The following is a 15,883-nucleotide window of genomic DNA, read 5'->3' as shown; positions in this document are numbered from 1 at the left end:
ATCAAATGAGCCTGCCAATCATCTAGACAGAAAAATGACCCTCAAGGAAAACTATTAGGAAACGTTAGAAAGAGTAGAAATCTTCCTTAGCATGCAGGTTGGCACAGCATCCGGCCATTGTTTGCTCTCACCCTCTGAGAGCGCTCCACTGTCCCTGGTAAAATCTTTACCCATCCTCTGCACCATTCATTCTCCTGTGCATTCTTTTCACGGAGATAAGAAGGACTAAGAATCCAAGAAGATTCCAAAGAGACAGAACCACTTCTGTTGATTTTAATTTATTAATAGGGCCTAAAAACTGTTTATTATCCGTCCTATAATTATTAGTACTTCAGTATGCCCAGCTAACAATCAGTTAAGACACTGACACTTGTAATATTTTAAAATACCCTTAGTTAACCTGGGGCAGGGCAGATATCAATCCTTTAAACTACTTCTCATGGTGGGGCAGGTGTGTGATACCTGCCTCAATCCCATGCCATCTGCTTCTTATTAGAAGTTATTACTTCTATCAAGCTACCTCTCGTCCATAATCCTAAATAGTTGTTAATATTCTTCATCTGGGCCAGATTCTCCATCCACACCGGTCATGTGCTTCTTTTCCATCTAAGCCATGGGGCCTTCCTCTCCTCTCCTTCTCTGGGGTCCTTCTTCCTCTTCTTCCCAGGGTTCCTCTCTCCTTCTTTAAACCCTGGGAACCTTAGCCAAACCTCTATCAGTTGCCCTGCCCAGGTGGGATGGCTTTTTTATTAATCAAAAGGTGGGTCACAGAGACAGCAAAACAGTGATTAGCATCAAAACACATTAGACCATCCCCCAACACACTTCAGTTGTGAAAACACTGTGTAAGCTACAGAGGGGAAGCCACAGGCCTACAGCTAGGTCCTGAAGCCCTGGAGTGCCCGCAATGCCTCTGCAGAATCCTAAGCTACATCTAGAACATCTCAGTTACTCACCAAGCTGTTGTTGATTATTCTTGGGAAGCAGGCCGGCATGCAAGACCCACACTGAGGAGCATTCTCAGAGTAAGTGCCTTGGAAGGAGTCAATTGTATGGGTCCATTGTCAGACCCCCCCCTCTATTGATGTCCCCAAAGACCCTGTACTCCACCCCTACCTTTGCATGTTCACAGAGTTGCCCCTCACTGGAGATGTCATGAACAAACAGAGGGTGTATGTCCTGGAGGCACACCGTGCTACATACCCTGTAGGTCAGGCTAGTCACTGTCGGTCCTTGCACAGTTAGGAAATGGACTCTGCATCCAGAGGACGAGGCCTGGTGGCACTCAGAGGAAGGATAGCAGGCTACCAAGAAGAGACTTGATACCCTATGAGCATATACAGGGGGAGGAGGTCCCCCTCAGTCACAGTCATAGGGGAGGGGCATAGGGGGAGAGTGGGAGGGAGGGAGGAATGGGAGGATACAAGGGATAGGATAACTACTGAGATGTAAAATGAAGGAATTAATTTTAAAACATGTAAAAAAATATATAAAATATAAAAAGAAAAGAAAAGAAAAGGACTCTGCCGTGCCAGCCTCGTGGAAAGCTTAAATATGTCCAGGTGATAGTAGTAGAAGAATTAGTCTTTTTCCAACTGGAATATTGAGGAGAACATGGGTAAATTACGGAGTTGTTGGTCCTTCTGTGAAGGCCTTCTGGACACTGAGGGGCAAATTATGAAACGAAGTGCTGGAGAGAATTCTTCAATCCATTTATCACCCATTCACTCTTGGCTCCAACAATTAACTACTGACTGCATTCGAATCAACAAGTTGGAGCAAAGCCCTGCTGAGCCCCTGTGGAGCTCACAGCCTAGTGAAGCTAACATCATCAAAACATATCACTTAAGCCATCCATCAGTGTTATACAGAAGTGTTGCGCAGCAGCAGCAGCAGCAGCAGCAGCAGCCAATAGAACACTCTACAGTGATGGAAATAATCAATGTTATACAGAAGCGATGCACAGCAGCATTGTCCAGCAGAGTGCTCTACAATGATGGAAATAGTCTACATACCTTTTGGGATGGTTGCCAGTAATGAGCTTCTGTGGCTATTTATAACTTCAAACAGTTAATGTACCAAGGTATTTGTTATTTCTTTTTTTATTAAATGTTTTTACATATGCATTTATATTATTACACATATATACAACAAACTACCTACAGCAAGAAGAACCATGAAACAATCAGAAATTATATGTATAAATGTTACATTCATAGTGTTTTGTCTATTTGTATTTAGCAGCCTTGGAGAAAACATCTTTCCTATCTTGGTGATTCTAAAATCCTGAATGTAGATCGATATCACATCTCATCATTATCAACTTAAAACATCTATCTAGACCTACAAACATCTTAACCCCTAAACAACTGAGCTTAATTTGCAAAACTAAACTGTCTGGTCTTCAACCCCTTCAGAGACTTGAGAAGGAATAAGATTAATTACCTGAGTATACAGGGAGTGCAGGTTAGCAGCTTCCCAGATGAGACAATGACAGAGACAGTTTGCTGCCTGAACAGGAATGAGCTTCTGTGGCTATTTATAACCTCAAACAGTTAATGTACCAAGGTATTTATTTTTTTAAAAAATACTTTTTAGACTGTGGTTTCATTCTATTGACAGTGTTCATTGCCTTACAGAAGTTTTTCAGTTTCGTGAGGTCCTATTTATTAATTGTTGACCTTAGAGCCTGAGCTGTTGGTGTCCTGTTCGGGAAATTGTCTCCTGTGCTGATGAGTTCAAGGTTCTTCCCCCCACGTTCTTTTCTAATGGATTTAGTGTACCTGGTTTTATGTTGAGGTCTTTGATCCACTTGGACTTGAGTTTGTGGCGGGTTATCTGTATGGGTCTATTTGAATTTTTCTACATGTACACATCCAGTTAGGCCAGCACCATTTGTTGGTTTTCCATTGTTTGGTGTTAGCTCTTTTGTCAAAAATCACGTGTCCATAGGTGTGTGAGTTTATTTCTGGGCCTTCAATTCAATTCCATTGATCCACCAGTCTATTTCTATGACAGTGCCATGCAATTTTTATTACTATTGCTCTGTAGTATAGCTTAAAGTGAGGGGTGGAGATACTTTCAGAAACACATGCAGGGATAAAGACAGAACAGATAGAGCAGAGATTGAGGGAATGTCCAGCCAATGCCTAGCCCAACCTAAAACCCACCCCTGACACTATTAAAGGTATTCTGCTATCCTTGCAGACAGGAGCCTATCAGAGTTGTCCTCTAAGAGGCTCCATTCAGCAACAATTTAAAACAGATGTTGAGATTCACAGCCAAACATTGGGCAAAGCATAAGGAGTCTTGTGGGAAAGACCTAGAGGCAATAGGAGCTCCACAAGACCAACAGAGCCAACTAACTAGAGCCCAGAGGGACTTGTGGAGACTGAAGTACCAGCCAAGGACCATGCATGGACTGGACCTAGGTCCTCTAAACAGATGCAGCCAATGGGCCGCTCAGGCTTCATGTGGGTCCTCCAGTAAGCGGAGCAGGTGCTGTCTCTGACATGGACTCTGTTGCCTGCTTTTTGATCACCTCCCATAATGGGACTGCCTTTCCAGACCACAGGGGAAGAAGATGAGCTCAGTCCTGATGCAACGTGATGTTCTGGGGTGGATGGAGGCTCCCCTTTTTTGAGGAATGTGGTAGGAGAGATGGGAGGAGAGGAAGGAAGGGCCTACAACCAGGATACAAAATGAGTAAGTAAATGAATTACTAAAAAAAAAAAAAATACTTTAAAGAAAAAGATTGATTTGGTGGGGAGGCCTGATGGCACTCAAAGAAAGAATAAGCAGGCTACCAAGATGAGACTTGATAGCCTATGACCATATAGTGGGGGAGGAGGTCCCTCTCGGTCTTAGACCTAGAGGAGGGGAATAGGGTAAAAGTGGGAGGGAGGGAGGAACGGGAGGGAGGATACAAGTGATGGGATAACAATTTAGTTGTAATCTGAATAAATTAATTTTAAAAAGAGATATTGATTGATTGATTATGACTCTGTGTGTGTGTGTGTGTGTGTGTGTGTGCGCGCGCGCGCGCGCGCCTATGTGAGATTTATGTGCTCCACACGCATGAAGGTACCTGCAGAAGATAGAAGTAGGTGTTAGATCAGCAGGAATTGGAGTCACTGGTGTTTGTGAGCCACTCACTCAGTGTGTGTGCTCGGAACTGAAGCTGGGTTCTCTAAGGAATAACCAATCTTAACAGTCAAATAATCTCCTCAGCTTCAAAAACAAAATAAACTTAACTTCAATTGTTTATATCTCTATATGTGGTTAGTGGCCATGCAGACACTTATGTGGAGGATGGTGTTGGAAACTCCTGTAAACCAGTAGCACAGCAGGTGGGATCCTCAGGGTGAGGAGACAGAGAAACAGAACATGGAGGGAAGAAGTTTGCTACCAAAGGGAAATGGAGGGAAGTGAGAGGAGAAAAGAGTTTGCTCTCTGTGGGAACACAAGGAGGTGTCCCCCCCCCCTTATGTTGGGGAATGGATGCATGGTGACATATGGCAGGTGAGGCCACTGGGTCTGATCACACAGTGCCTTGATTATACGTGCAAGGGGAAAGAATTGGGAGGCTGAAGTAAAGGTGAGAGAGGACTTGGTTCAATTTAAAGTATCAATTTGGCAGAATCAGAATAGACTTTGAGAGTGAGAAACTGAACCAAAGAATGGTTAAACATGAGTGTGTGTGTATGTCTGTGTGTGTTTGTGTGTGTGTGTCTGTGTGTGTGTGTGTGTGTGTCTGTGCGTGTGTCTGTGTCTGTCTGTCTGTCTGTGTGCGTTGAGGGTGAAGCACACCCTGAGCCACAGGCTGTACATCAGTAAGGACTGGCCATTGATAGGTACAGAGTCCTGTAAGGTCTGAAGAAACTTCACTTCTATTCTTACAATTTGTGAATGGGCTTGCCTTCACAAGAGCAGCTCGCTGTGAGCCATTCATCTCAGAGAGCCCAAACATGCCACCCTACATGGCTTAAGCAAGACAAATAGAAAGTAGCTGAAGCTGTCTATTATTAGTAAACTGATTAAAGAAGTGGCAGAGGGGGCTGACAAAAAGGATCCATGGGCAAAGTGCTCACACCACAAGCTTGAAGAACTGAATTCAATTCCTGGAGCCCATGGGCAGCGGGAGGAAAGCTATTATATGTGTAGAACAAGTTATAAGAACACACTTTTAGCCGGGCGTGGTGGTGCACGCCTTTAATCCCAGCACTTGGGAGGCAGAGGCAGGTGGATTGCTGTGAGTTCGAGGCCAGCCTGGTCTACAAAGTGAGTCCAGGACAGCCAAGGCTACACAGAAAGACAAAAACAAAAAACAAATAACAAATAAACAAAAAGAACGCACTTTTATGCTGATCTATGAACAAAAATCTCTGTACAAATTTGCAAGATTCTGCTGAGTCCAGCTCTCCTGGGAAGTGATATAGACGTGGGTGGGGCGGGTTCTGTTCTTGTATTTGTACCTCTCTTTGCCATGTATATGTAACGGAAAGTATTAGCTACTTAAACATAACATAGGCATGTAAAAGTCATCCCTTCTTCTCAGTAAAAAGAACAGAGCCCTCCTCCTCATCTTTCCTCCCTTGCTTTCTTACTTTTTCTTTTTTCTGTCTCAGAATCCATTTCTTCCTTACTGTATTATAAGGTCACTTTATGAATTCAAAATAAACAATAAACTAAGAGCTATCAGCCCTTGTATGGACTTGGACACAGGTCACAGATATTTTGGAGGAAATTCCCAAGATTTCTGTGCTATTTTGCACACAGCACAGTGCACAGCAAAACATATGTATACATAATACAAATAAATGAACAAGGAAGTAAGTAGATAAATGAAAGTCAGTGAGTGGTCACTGAGCACCTATGGTGAGCCAGACCTGGAGTAAGATAGACCATTCGTTGGTGAGAAGTACATTATCTTTCTCGTTTTTCTGTCTTAAGAAAATAAAACGTTTCAGAGTCAGCAGCTGGCCAAGTTGAGATTTAAAGTAAGAATCTGAGTCCCAGACATTCCATAGCCATCATGAAAAATAAAAAAGCAATCGGTTATGGAGACGTGAAAGAAAAATGTGCCGTTCCAGGTAAGCATTCTACTTGTATGCCCATCACCCAGACATGCATAGGCATCCCACAGTATGTTTGCACGTCACAGAACAATGCCTAGAAAACTCTCCTCAGGAATGGACCCAGGTAAGGGCCCAGTGGAGAAGACAGCAACTTCAGCAGATGGTCCTAGAGCAACTGGACATCCATACTCAGAAATGAACCTTGCCCTGTGTTTCATTGAAATGTAAAACTTACCCTATGAAAGACCATAGCATGGGCTGGCCAGATGGCTCACTGCGTGAAGCCATTTTCTGTCAAGCCTGATGGCCTGAACTCTATCCTGGGATCTACAGGCTGGAAGGAGAGAACTGACTCCTGAAAGTTTACCCTCCACATGCTCTCTCTCTCTCTCTCTCTCTCTCTCTCTCTCTCTCTCTCTCTCTCTCTCTCTCTCTCTCACACACACACACACACACACACACACACACACACACACACATTTTTTAAGAAATACAAGGCTATGACCCTGAAAGGGGGGACGTTATAGATGGTGAGATGCTTTCTGCAAGCCGCATCTCTGAGTAGACATTTGTATCTAGAATAGATGAAGAACTCTCAAAACTCAATGATGAAAAGACAACCCAGGAATAACACCTGTGTACACACATACACACACACACACAAAGGAACAGGAAAAGACAGTTAACAGGACTGACTCCCCCTCAGAGAAATGAACAGGAAAGCCACAGGCAAGCCTCCACACACTCACAAAGATGGCCAGAAGTAAACCAAAGGTAGCGTCGACTCCTGGAGGAGCTGCAGAGAAACTGGGTCACTCACACACTATTGGCATGAATATAAAAATAGCAACACTGCTTGATGCTTGGTGCTTGTCAACTTGAGAGGAGTTAGAACTGCCTAGGAGACATGCATCTCTGTGTGTGTGTGTGTGTGTGTGTGTGTGTGTGTGTGTGTATGTGTGTGTGTGTCTGGCCATTTCCAGAGAGGCCTGACTGGCTAAAGGAAGCCAGTACCTTCCACCAGAGAGCCAAGGGTAACGGTATTTTTCCAGGCTTGTCTGCATTGCTCTTCCTCAACATAACTGGGCTGGAGCTACTACTGCTGTCTCCTCCTGCCATCCTACGACACCTGCTTCTCTGGCCTTCCAACTTCAGATTGAATGCCAGTGTCTCTCCAGGGACCTTCAGACCCCCAGCAGAGGCACTGAGACTATGCAGCACTGTGTGCTGAGCAAGCTACCAGGTTCTCTCTGTCTTCAGCACACAGACATTCATTCCACTGTTGAGATCATAGCCCCTAAGAAGTAAGCCAGCCTAATGACTCTTATTAGACACACACACACACACACACACACACACACACACACACCATATATAAATGTATGTGCATAAACACATATACACACATTCTATTTTATTCTGCTCGAAAGAGCCCTGCCTAATAAAGTTTTAAGCAACTAAATCTATAACTGCCACCCAACTTGACAATAGTACTCCCAAGTGTCTCAACACAGTTATGAAAACTTAACATTCACACAACATCCTGCACACAAGTGTCGCATCAGCCCTCTCTACTGGATCCTAATCCAGACAGGACCAAGATATTCGTCAACAAGTGAAAGGGCCAAAGGACCTCTGACCCATCAATACTGTAGAGTACCACATGGCATCCACAGTACCTGAGAAGCCTGGATGTCTCCCCAGAGAACGTCTGTGAGTAAAACCACAGGCTCATCCCAAAGATTCCACAAGGTTTCACTTAGAGAATCTTCTGGAAGTGAAAAGATTATAGAACTGGATAACCAGTTAGTGGTGTCAAGAGTTTGTGAGTATGGGGAAGTGTTGCAGAAGTTTTGGATTGTGATCTGTAAACATGATTTTTATTTAATCCCAGGTGTGGGATATGGGGGCATTTCCAGTTTGTGGACAGCTCATAACTGCCTGAGGGTGTGTTGTGCAGGCTCATGGTCTTTGCCAGGGGGCATAAATTCCAGACCAAGAGAGAAACTGGGGGCTCTGAAAAAGAAGTCTGCTGGTGCTCCCCCATGCTGCTCCTGGTTGCTGTTGATGCAGTTTAGCAAGAAGTTGGAGACATCCTGAAATGAAGAATGGACTTGCCCCAAGGAACCCGATGATTCTAAACAGCAGGTACTAGCTAAGGAAAACTAGGCCTCTTCTCCCCACTCACCTCCTTTCTCTCCTACCTGGTGTTTGGGTGTTGGAAGGGATTGGAGTGAAGAAGGGAAAAAGAGATATAAAAACTCAAACTAAAAGTAGATTTTAAAAATAGTGCCTACAGAGAAGGGAGGGTATCTATGAAGGACTCTGCCACTGGTCTGGAACTTCATCATGTAGTGAGCTTCTAAGATTCCTCCTGCCTCCACCCCCATCTCGGAACAATGGGGTGATGGGCGTGAGGCACTGTGCCCAGCTTTTGCATGTGGGTTCTGGGAATCTGAATTTAGGTCCTCACTTTTGCAAGCAAGATCTTTTACCAAATGCATCGTTTCCCCAGCTCCCCATCTTGATTCTTTACAACTTCATGTGAGCCTACAATTACATAAAAACAAAAGTTTCCACTGAAAACAAATGAGATTACGATTCTTTTGGGCAAGGGGCCGGGATCAGCCTAGGGCAGGAAGGTTTGTAGGTGTGCCATGTCACCAAGAAAGAAGTCTGCCAAATCCTGTCCCTTAAGGCTGGCTGCAAACCCCATGCCACAGCACAACACCCAGAGGCTTCGAACTCTTCTAGTGAAGTAGGAGGGTCCACAAACCAGCTTCCAAATCCTTATCCAAACACCACCCACTGCATGTGAGAAAGGCGCTATTTTAATTCCTGCATTCACATATACATCTCATGGCATTTCAAAATTCACAACTTCATTTTGAGGCTCACAGGAATGGGGGCGGAGGGGAGAGGCAACCTCATCTTTTCCTAGCTTACATTCTCCAAAGGTTTGATCTCTATCCAGCTGGAACCAAACTTCTAGAGTAAGAGGAAACTCAAGCATAGCCTCCTGCATTCCACAAGCATGGAAAAAAGAGAGCTGCCTCCAGCTATCTTTTCCCATCCGTAGCTGACTTGTTCATTCACAACATTTGACCTTTGACTCTGTGAATGTGTAAAAGACCAGTTTAGCAACACAGATTGTTAAGTCAGATGGTCAGTTTGCTAAGGACAATGCCTGGGCTGCCCTGTTTAAGGTGGTTTTCATGGAGCACCACACCAGAAAGTATACAGTAGACGTTTGGCAGATGATAAAGTAATGACCACAGATGCATCTCACATGGAAAACAAGTTCTTAACATCCCAAAGGTAAACGATTCCTCACCAAAAATGCCAAGGCTGCCTAATAAAAAATATTGCTAGTCACCTAATGAATATAATTTAAAAACCTCACTGGCAGATGTTGGGATAGCATCGTATCAATAATTTGGTTTATGTCTCCATACAAAGCCATCAAATTGGCCGTTCATTGCTAAATTGATTTGGATGATGATAATTAAAAGCTGAATACATGCACAATTAATCATATCTTCCATGAGGACTGATGTGTCAGCTGGAAAGTTATTCTTGATGTGGAAGCCATGTCAGTGAAGCTGTTAGAAGGAGCCAGAAGCCTGAAGGATTTCTGTGTGCAGAAGGGTCTACCCAGATGTTCATTTCACTACAGGCAAACTTCACCCAAAGCCACTCTGTCCTGTAAGGAGGGCACACATGCACTTACTGCATGTTGCATCTGTGTGGGAGGTTGCCGCAAGCTGTGTATGAAAGGTGTAAGATGGCCCTAGTCTGTTTCTATGACATTCATGTGATGGTCCTTGTTTATGAAACATCTCCCAAGGCTCATCTGTAAGAAATATGTCCCCCCAGCTTGGGTCATTTGCGGAGGTTGTGAAACCTTTGGGGCTACACTGTCACTGGAGATGACCTCAGACAGCTCTAGGCCAGCTCCACTTCCTGGCTGAGTGCCTCACTCCCTGAAGCTTCCTCTGTGAGTTCCTGTTACTACAGGCTGCTACACCCCAGCTACCTCGCCTTCCTTGCCACAGTGGGCTGTAGCCTCTGAGCAGTGAGCCACAATAACCCCGCCCCAACCCCCAGCACTGCCGCCCTTAGGCCACTTCTGTCTTGGACTTGGTCACAGTGTCAAGAAAAGCATCAAATATATCTGGGCACTGTAACAAGTGAATCAAAATCTACAAACCTTAAGTGAAATACGAAATCCTCTCTGACATATTGGGCCACTTGAAAATGGGGATGAAGGGGTGGAGAATATTGCTCCCTAAAATCTGACCACCCCCCCCCCCACCCCATCTGCTTTTCAAGACACCTAAATCAAGGAAACTCTCCTGGACCAGCAGGCTCATTCAAACTGGCATTTCTGGCGGCACTATGGACATTTATGCAAATAACATGGAAAATCTTATAAGGCTGAACATCCCCTCTATCCCTAGCATCCGTGGCCAGTGGTATTTGTGCTTGCACATAAATTATCCCTTGGACATTAAGTGTGCTTTTCTAACTAAACAGCAATCGCTTTAAAGATAAGAGTAAAGGCTAGGAAAATAATAACCAGCCAAGCACCGCCATCTCTACACTCAGTAATTGTAGGACTGAGAACAGAGCAGTAATAAATATTAATTGGATTTTCTCTGTGCTCAGTATTGTGTTGAGCCCCTTACGATGAGCATGTATTATGTGAATATCAAGAATCTCTCTATTCCTACAGAATAATCAGGCTGGTAAATATTCTAAAGCTTACATCAAGTCCTCGTCATCACGCTGGGATTTTTAATGCACCCTTATATCAGAGGCAACAACAGTAGGGACCCTCTTCCATCTGATGACTCTACAAGCCTCTCAGCTGTCATGAGAGGCAAGCGAAATCCCACATGCATCCCATATTCCCTAGAGGGGGGTACAAGTGACAAACAAGTAAGGGGACAGACTAAAATATGCTAGATGGTAGGGGGGAAAAAACGTCTAGGGATACAGAAGCAGGGAGGAAAAAGCAAAAATGTTTGGAAAGTTCTCACTGAAGAGGTAGGAGCTGAGCAGAGGAGAGGAGGGGACTAGGGAATTCCTGGGAAGCATTTTGAGGTGAAGGGGTGAGGGGAGCAGGAGCAAGCACAGCCTGATTCATCGGTGGAGGCCTAGGCTACAGGGGATGTGGTGCTGTGGAAGAATGGGATGAAGATGTAGGCTGCAGGACAAACTCAGCAGTTACCCAAGTACCTGAAAGAACGAATGGGGCTTCAATCACAGTGGTTCCAGTAGATTCCCAGACGATAGGAGACAGGTTCTAGATTGATCTTAAAGGCTGACCTCACAAGGCCCCTTGATGGATCGGCTGTAATGGTGTGAGGCAAGGTAAGGGGGAGAGATGGTGTCAGCATTGCTTGGTTTCCGGCTGAGGATTGATTTTGCCAGGGCAACCAAAATGCTATCTATTGGTGAAGATGAAGATAATGCTAGAAGAAGCAAGGATGGGTAAATAGATCAAGGCTGCATATGCACTAAGCTTGAGACCTCCTAGGCTCTCAGCTAGGGAGGTGGGCAGGGAACCAGCCAGAGCAGAGCTCAAGTGGGGCTAGCTGACAAGCTGTTAGATTAGAGCAAAGGTTATTTAACACTAAGCCATTGAGGAACTACGTGTAGATAAAGAAAATAGTTCTAAGTTTAAGCTCTGAGAATTGCATTGTGGATCAGCCAGGATAATTATAGATAGAAAGTTCTCTCCACAAAGAAAGAAACCAAATGAAGATCCAAATGTAATCCATCTAAATAACACACTTAGCGGGTTAATGGCACAGACACCGCCCTATTCCACTCATCTAAGAAATCTCGAGTGTCTTTGGAGAACTAGATAATTATAGATAGCTGCGCCCCTCCTCCCCATCAACTCCCCAAATAGAAACATCAACATTCCTGAACAAACATTGTACCCAGGGCACAGGCTGAGACCTGGAGGAGCCAGTGTGGATAGCACTAGGGAGTGCAGACGTGACGACACAGAGAAGTTGATTTCATTCGGCTTTCTGCGGTCAAAGCAAAGAATTCCTTTACACTGACTTTGGTTGCTTACACCGACTTTGATTGCTTAGGGCAAACGTTAAGACTTTAATTGAAGGTGACCCATCAGTGGCCCATCTGAATAGAGGTGTTCCAAGCTTACTTCCTGTCTTATTTACAAACTATATTATAAACCATATTAAATATATACTTATGCACAAATATGTACCTTTACAAGAACCTCATCCAAAGGAAAGACAGATCTGGAGCAAGATAAATATTTCTGCCTCAAAATGAAAAACGATTTCACTGAATGAGTGAGGATAAGATACTTATCCTGAGTTAAGCATCTAAACCACATATGCGTGGAAGCGCAACATGGTACCGGAAATATGGACAGCTTTCATGGTTTGATGAGTTCATTAGCATAAATTTAAATAGTAATAATGATAAAGTCTGTCTTTGGGCACGTTCAGACACAAGGTAAGGAAATCACAGCCCTGAGACGTTATCACCGCCCTTAGTTCATCTTTGATCACCTTAGAGACAAAACTGCAATAAGAATCAACACTATGGACGCTCTCTGCACGTGCACGGATATTATTGTATTCGATGCCACAAGAACACCTTTAATAGCACACACTGTATAGACAATGAAAAATTGAAGCCAAAGAAGGTCAAAGGTCGTAGGCCTAATGAGACAAACAAGCAGAAGTCATTCCTAATCTTGTCTTTTTCCCCAAACCTGGGGACATTCTTTGACATAACAGCTGGTCACCATGAAATGCAGTTTACTTGTTTAATTATAACACTCCCAGACACGACTCCCCCCATCCCCCACAGACGCTTGTCTGAATTCCATTAATAAAGCCATTGTCATATTAGTTACCAATTCCAAGGTCATCCTCCACTCTGCATGGTCACTGGGTATGTCAACGTATACTCTCTGCCTGCTGAGTCTGCCAGAACCACTTCCTTAGCTCTCTGGAACTTACACAGTGCCCAGAATACACACACTGAGAATTGTTCTAGGCTAGTATACAGCCCAGCTTAATATCACCAACATTCCTGACTTAGGACACTGGGCCCTTACTGCCATTTCCCCCGAGATGACCCAAGGGTCTCCCAAAACTTCAGTTGGCATTTGGTTCTGGTGACAAAGTCCTCTTTATAAATTATAACACAAGAGCGTCTTAGCAGGCTGGTCTATTGGCAGAACCAAGGTTACCAAATAAGGCCTGTTTTACCCGGCCATAGACTGACTTTTCTAACTGTGTGTGATAACCATAATTCAATGAATATTCTTGTGTATATTTGAGAAAACAAATTCAAAATGATTATGTCTTGAGAAACTGGACTGCCCAAAATACTGTAAATATAAAACAAACCCAACTAGACTCTGTTTCCTCTGCTTTTGCCTCTAATATCTATCCAAAATTTGCTGGCAGGCACGCAAGACTGTATTATGTCAATTACAATAATATAGGGAAAAAACCTTGGAAGTGATGTTAACCAGTTTTTCCTATAAGTCACCCTTGTCAGGATTTGGCACCAACCCTGATCCTAATGAATAATTCATATTCTGTGCATTAATAATGCATGTCCTCTTCCTGTTGGAATGCTCTCCAGCACGGAATGAGTCTCTAGTGCCAATCCCTTCCATTGACATGACGAAGTAGATGTGGCTTTCTCACACTCTTTAGCATTGTAACACGAAGTAGGATTTCCTCTACTTCACATGGAAGTCACTTGGTTGAGGATCCAAGGGAGAACCAATTAAACTGTAGCAAATCCAGGAAGGTTGCTTAGCTGTATTACTGGTCTCCTTTCTGCTGTGTTTACAACAGACACAGAAGAGAGAACTTCACTGTTCAAACAAGGGAAGGGGTAGCAAAGAAAACGAAATAGGCCAAAAGAACCAGGCAAGTGTTTTATAACAATCCAGGCTGTTTTTCCCTTGCAGACATTCCTCTCTAGCCACGGTTACTACTGAGACATTTCTTTCATTCACAGCCAAATTAAAGGCACATTTTTTTTTTTTTACAAATCCAGAGACCAAATAAAAGAGTGGTAAGTGATACCATGGAGAAAGCTATTCAATGGATCGCTCACCCTAGCTGGGCCATTGACGCTCTCAGTAACACTATCTTTCCCTGCTAAGTAAACTTACTTCTCAGCCCTGCCTTACACCCCAGCCTCTAGCAAACGCAAAGCAACGAAAAAAAGCCACAGTATTTGACACATGGCAAGAAAAAATGAGGTAGCCTGAAATGCACGGGTGCACACACAGACACAAATACACGCACACACACTATATATGTATATATACATATACATATAGACATATAGACACATATATGTATGTATATATACATGTATGTATATATGTATATATATGTGTGTGTGTGTGTGTATTCATTCCAGTACCCTCTCCTCCCTAAAGACTGTACCATCACTTAAAACCCAAAGAGAGGCAGGATGGTTTTGTCCTAAAGTGCCCTCAACAAGAGAAAAGAAAAGCAGTCTTAAGAAGGGAGCCACTGGGATTCATTCATTCTTTCTCCTATTCCGGGAGCTCTACGCAGGCACAATGATCGTCCAGTGGTCAGAAGGTGAATTGTAAACACACACACACACACACACACACACACACACACACACACACACACACACACACACAAAAACATTAACCGGCTGCCAGGCTCAAGAGTTGGGGGATTCAGATCTGGGCTTCTAGCAGGGACTTGGTCCTGCCCAAAGCCAGCTCTCTCCACCTCTGCTAACACCTGAGCTGCAGAAAGGAGTCCTGGGGCCAGGTAGTCACTGACCTTGATCCCCTCCTCAGAGCATCTGCCCTGTGTCCTGGCCTCTAGCCATCCCCTGGAAAAGTTAAGTTGGCGCGAGTGGCACGCGGGCCGGGGACATCCAGCAAGCTCAGCACCAAGCCGGGCTTTCCAGATTCAGCGACCATGACTACCGGGAAATATTTATTCCGAGTCAATGGGCTCCGGTGGCCACCGTTAGAAAGTCAAGCCATCCGAGAGATAAAGATAGCTCCATGACATACCCAGACGCTGGCGCTAGCGCTGCAGCCGAGATAGCCTGGGACGTGGGCTGCCAGAGCCACGATGCAAGTCCCTGGCGCCAGAAACCGGGATGCTGGCAGCGGACACAGACCCTGAAGTCGCGAACGATGATACGTACCCCTAGGCGTCTGCTCCGGATCCTCACGTACCCCTGCTTCACTATGTCATTAAAATTGGAAGCCATCCCAGACAGACAGCGACCCTGCTGCCCCCAGCTTGCGCAAGGCACCCTGAGTGGCTTCGAGGAGGGATGTGGGGAGGGTCAGCACAGAGACTGAGGGAGTGAAAGTTGACAAGGCGATGCAGTGAAACCAAGCGTCAGAAGGCGCACATCGCTTTCCCGGTCTCCCCAAAGCCTGAAAGTGGGCGGCCCGCCGGCGCCCAGCAGCCACTTTGGGGGAGAGCGGCGGAGAGGCGAGACTGGAGCTCGCGGCGTCAGCTGACTGGGCGGCAGCCTGCCAGGAGGAGGAGCCGCTCCAGGCCCCCAAGGAGGAGGAGAAGGACCAGAAAGGAGAAGAGGGAGAAAGGAGGAAGCAGAGATGGCCCAGAAGGAGGAGCACACCGGTCCCCTCCCCCAAGCCTCCGCCCACCTGGCCTCCAGCTGCTCTGATCCCACCTCCTCTCCCAGGGGCACACTCCGCCATCCCTGCGCTTAGCAGCCAAGAGGCAAAAAGCTCCCTGTTCCTACCTGTCTTTTAGAGA

At 45.0% G+C, this 15,883-nt stretch overlaps 1 protein-coding gene across 1 annotated transcript in view; it reads right to left on the bottom strand.

The window, feature by feature from the left end:
- Dok5 (docking protein 5) overlaps nt 1-15,627 on the bottom strand; it is a 145,824-nt gene extending 130,197 nt beyond the window's left edge. Inside the window, exon 1 of the mRNA XM_051143878.1 lies at nt 15,300-15,627. Coding sequence (XP_050999835.1) covers nt 15,300-15,365 — 66 coding nt within the window. The 5' untranslated portion in view covers nt 15,366-15,627. The remainder of the gene's footprint in view (nt 1-15,299) is intronic.
- Between the last annotated feature and the right edge of the window lie 256 nt (nt 15,628-15,883).

Source organism: Acomys russatus, chromosome 4 (assembly GCF_903995435.1).
Source record: "Acomys russatus chromosome 4, mAcoRus1.1, whole genome shotgun sequence".
Lineage (NCBI taxonomy): Eukaryota > Metazoa > Chordata > Mammalia > Rodentia > Muridae > Acomys > Acomys russatus.
This window is presented reverse-complemented; position numbering and strand designations above follow the sequence as displayed.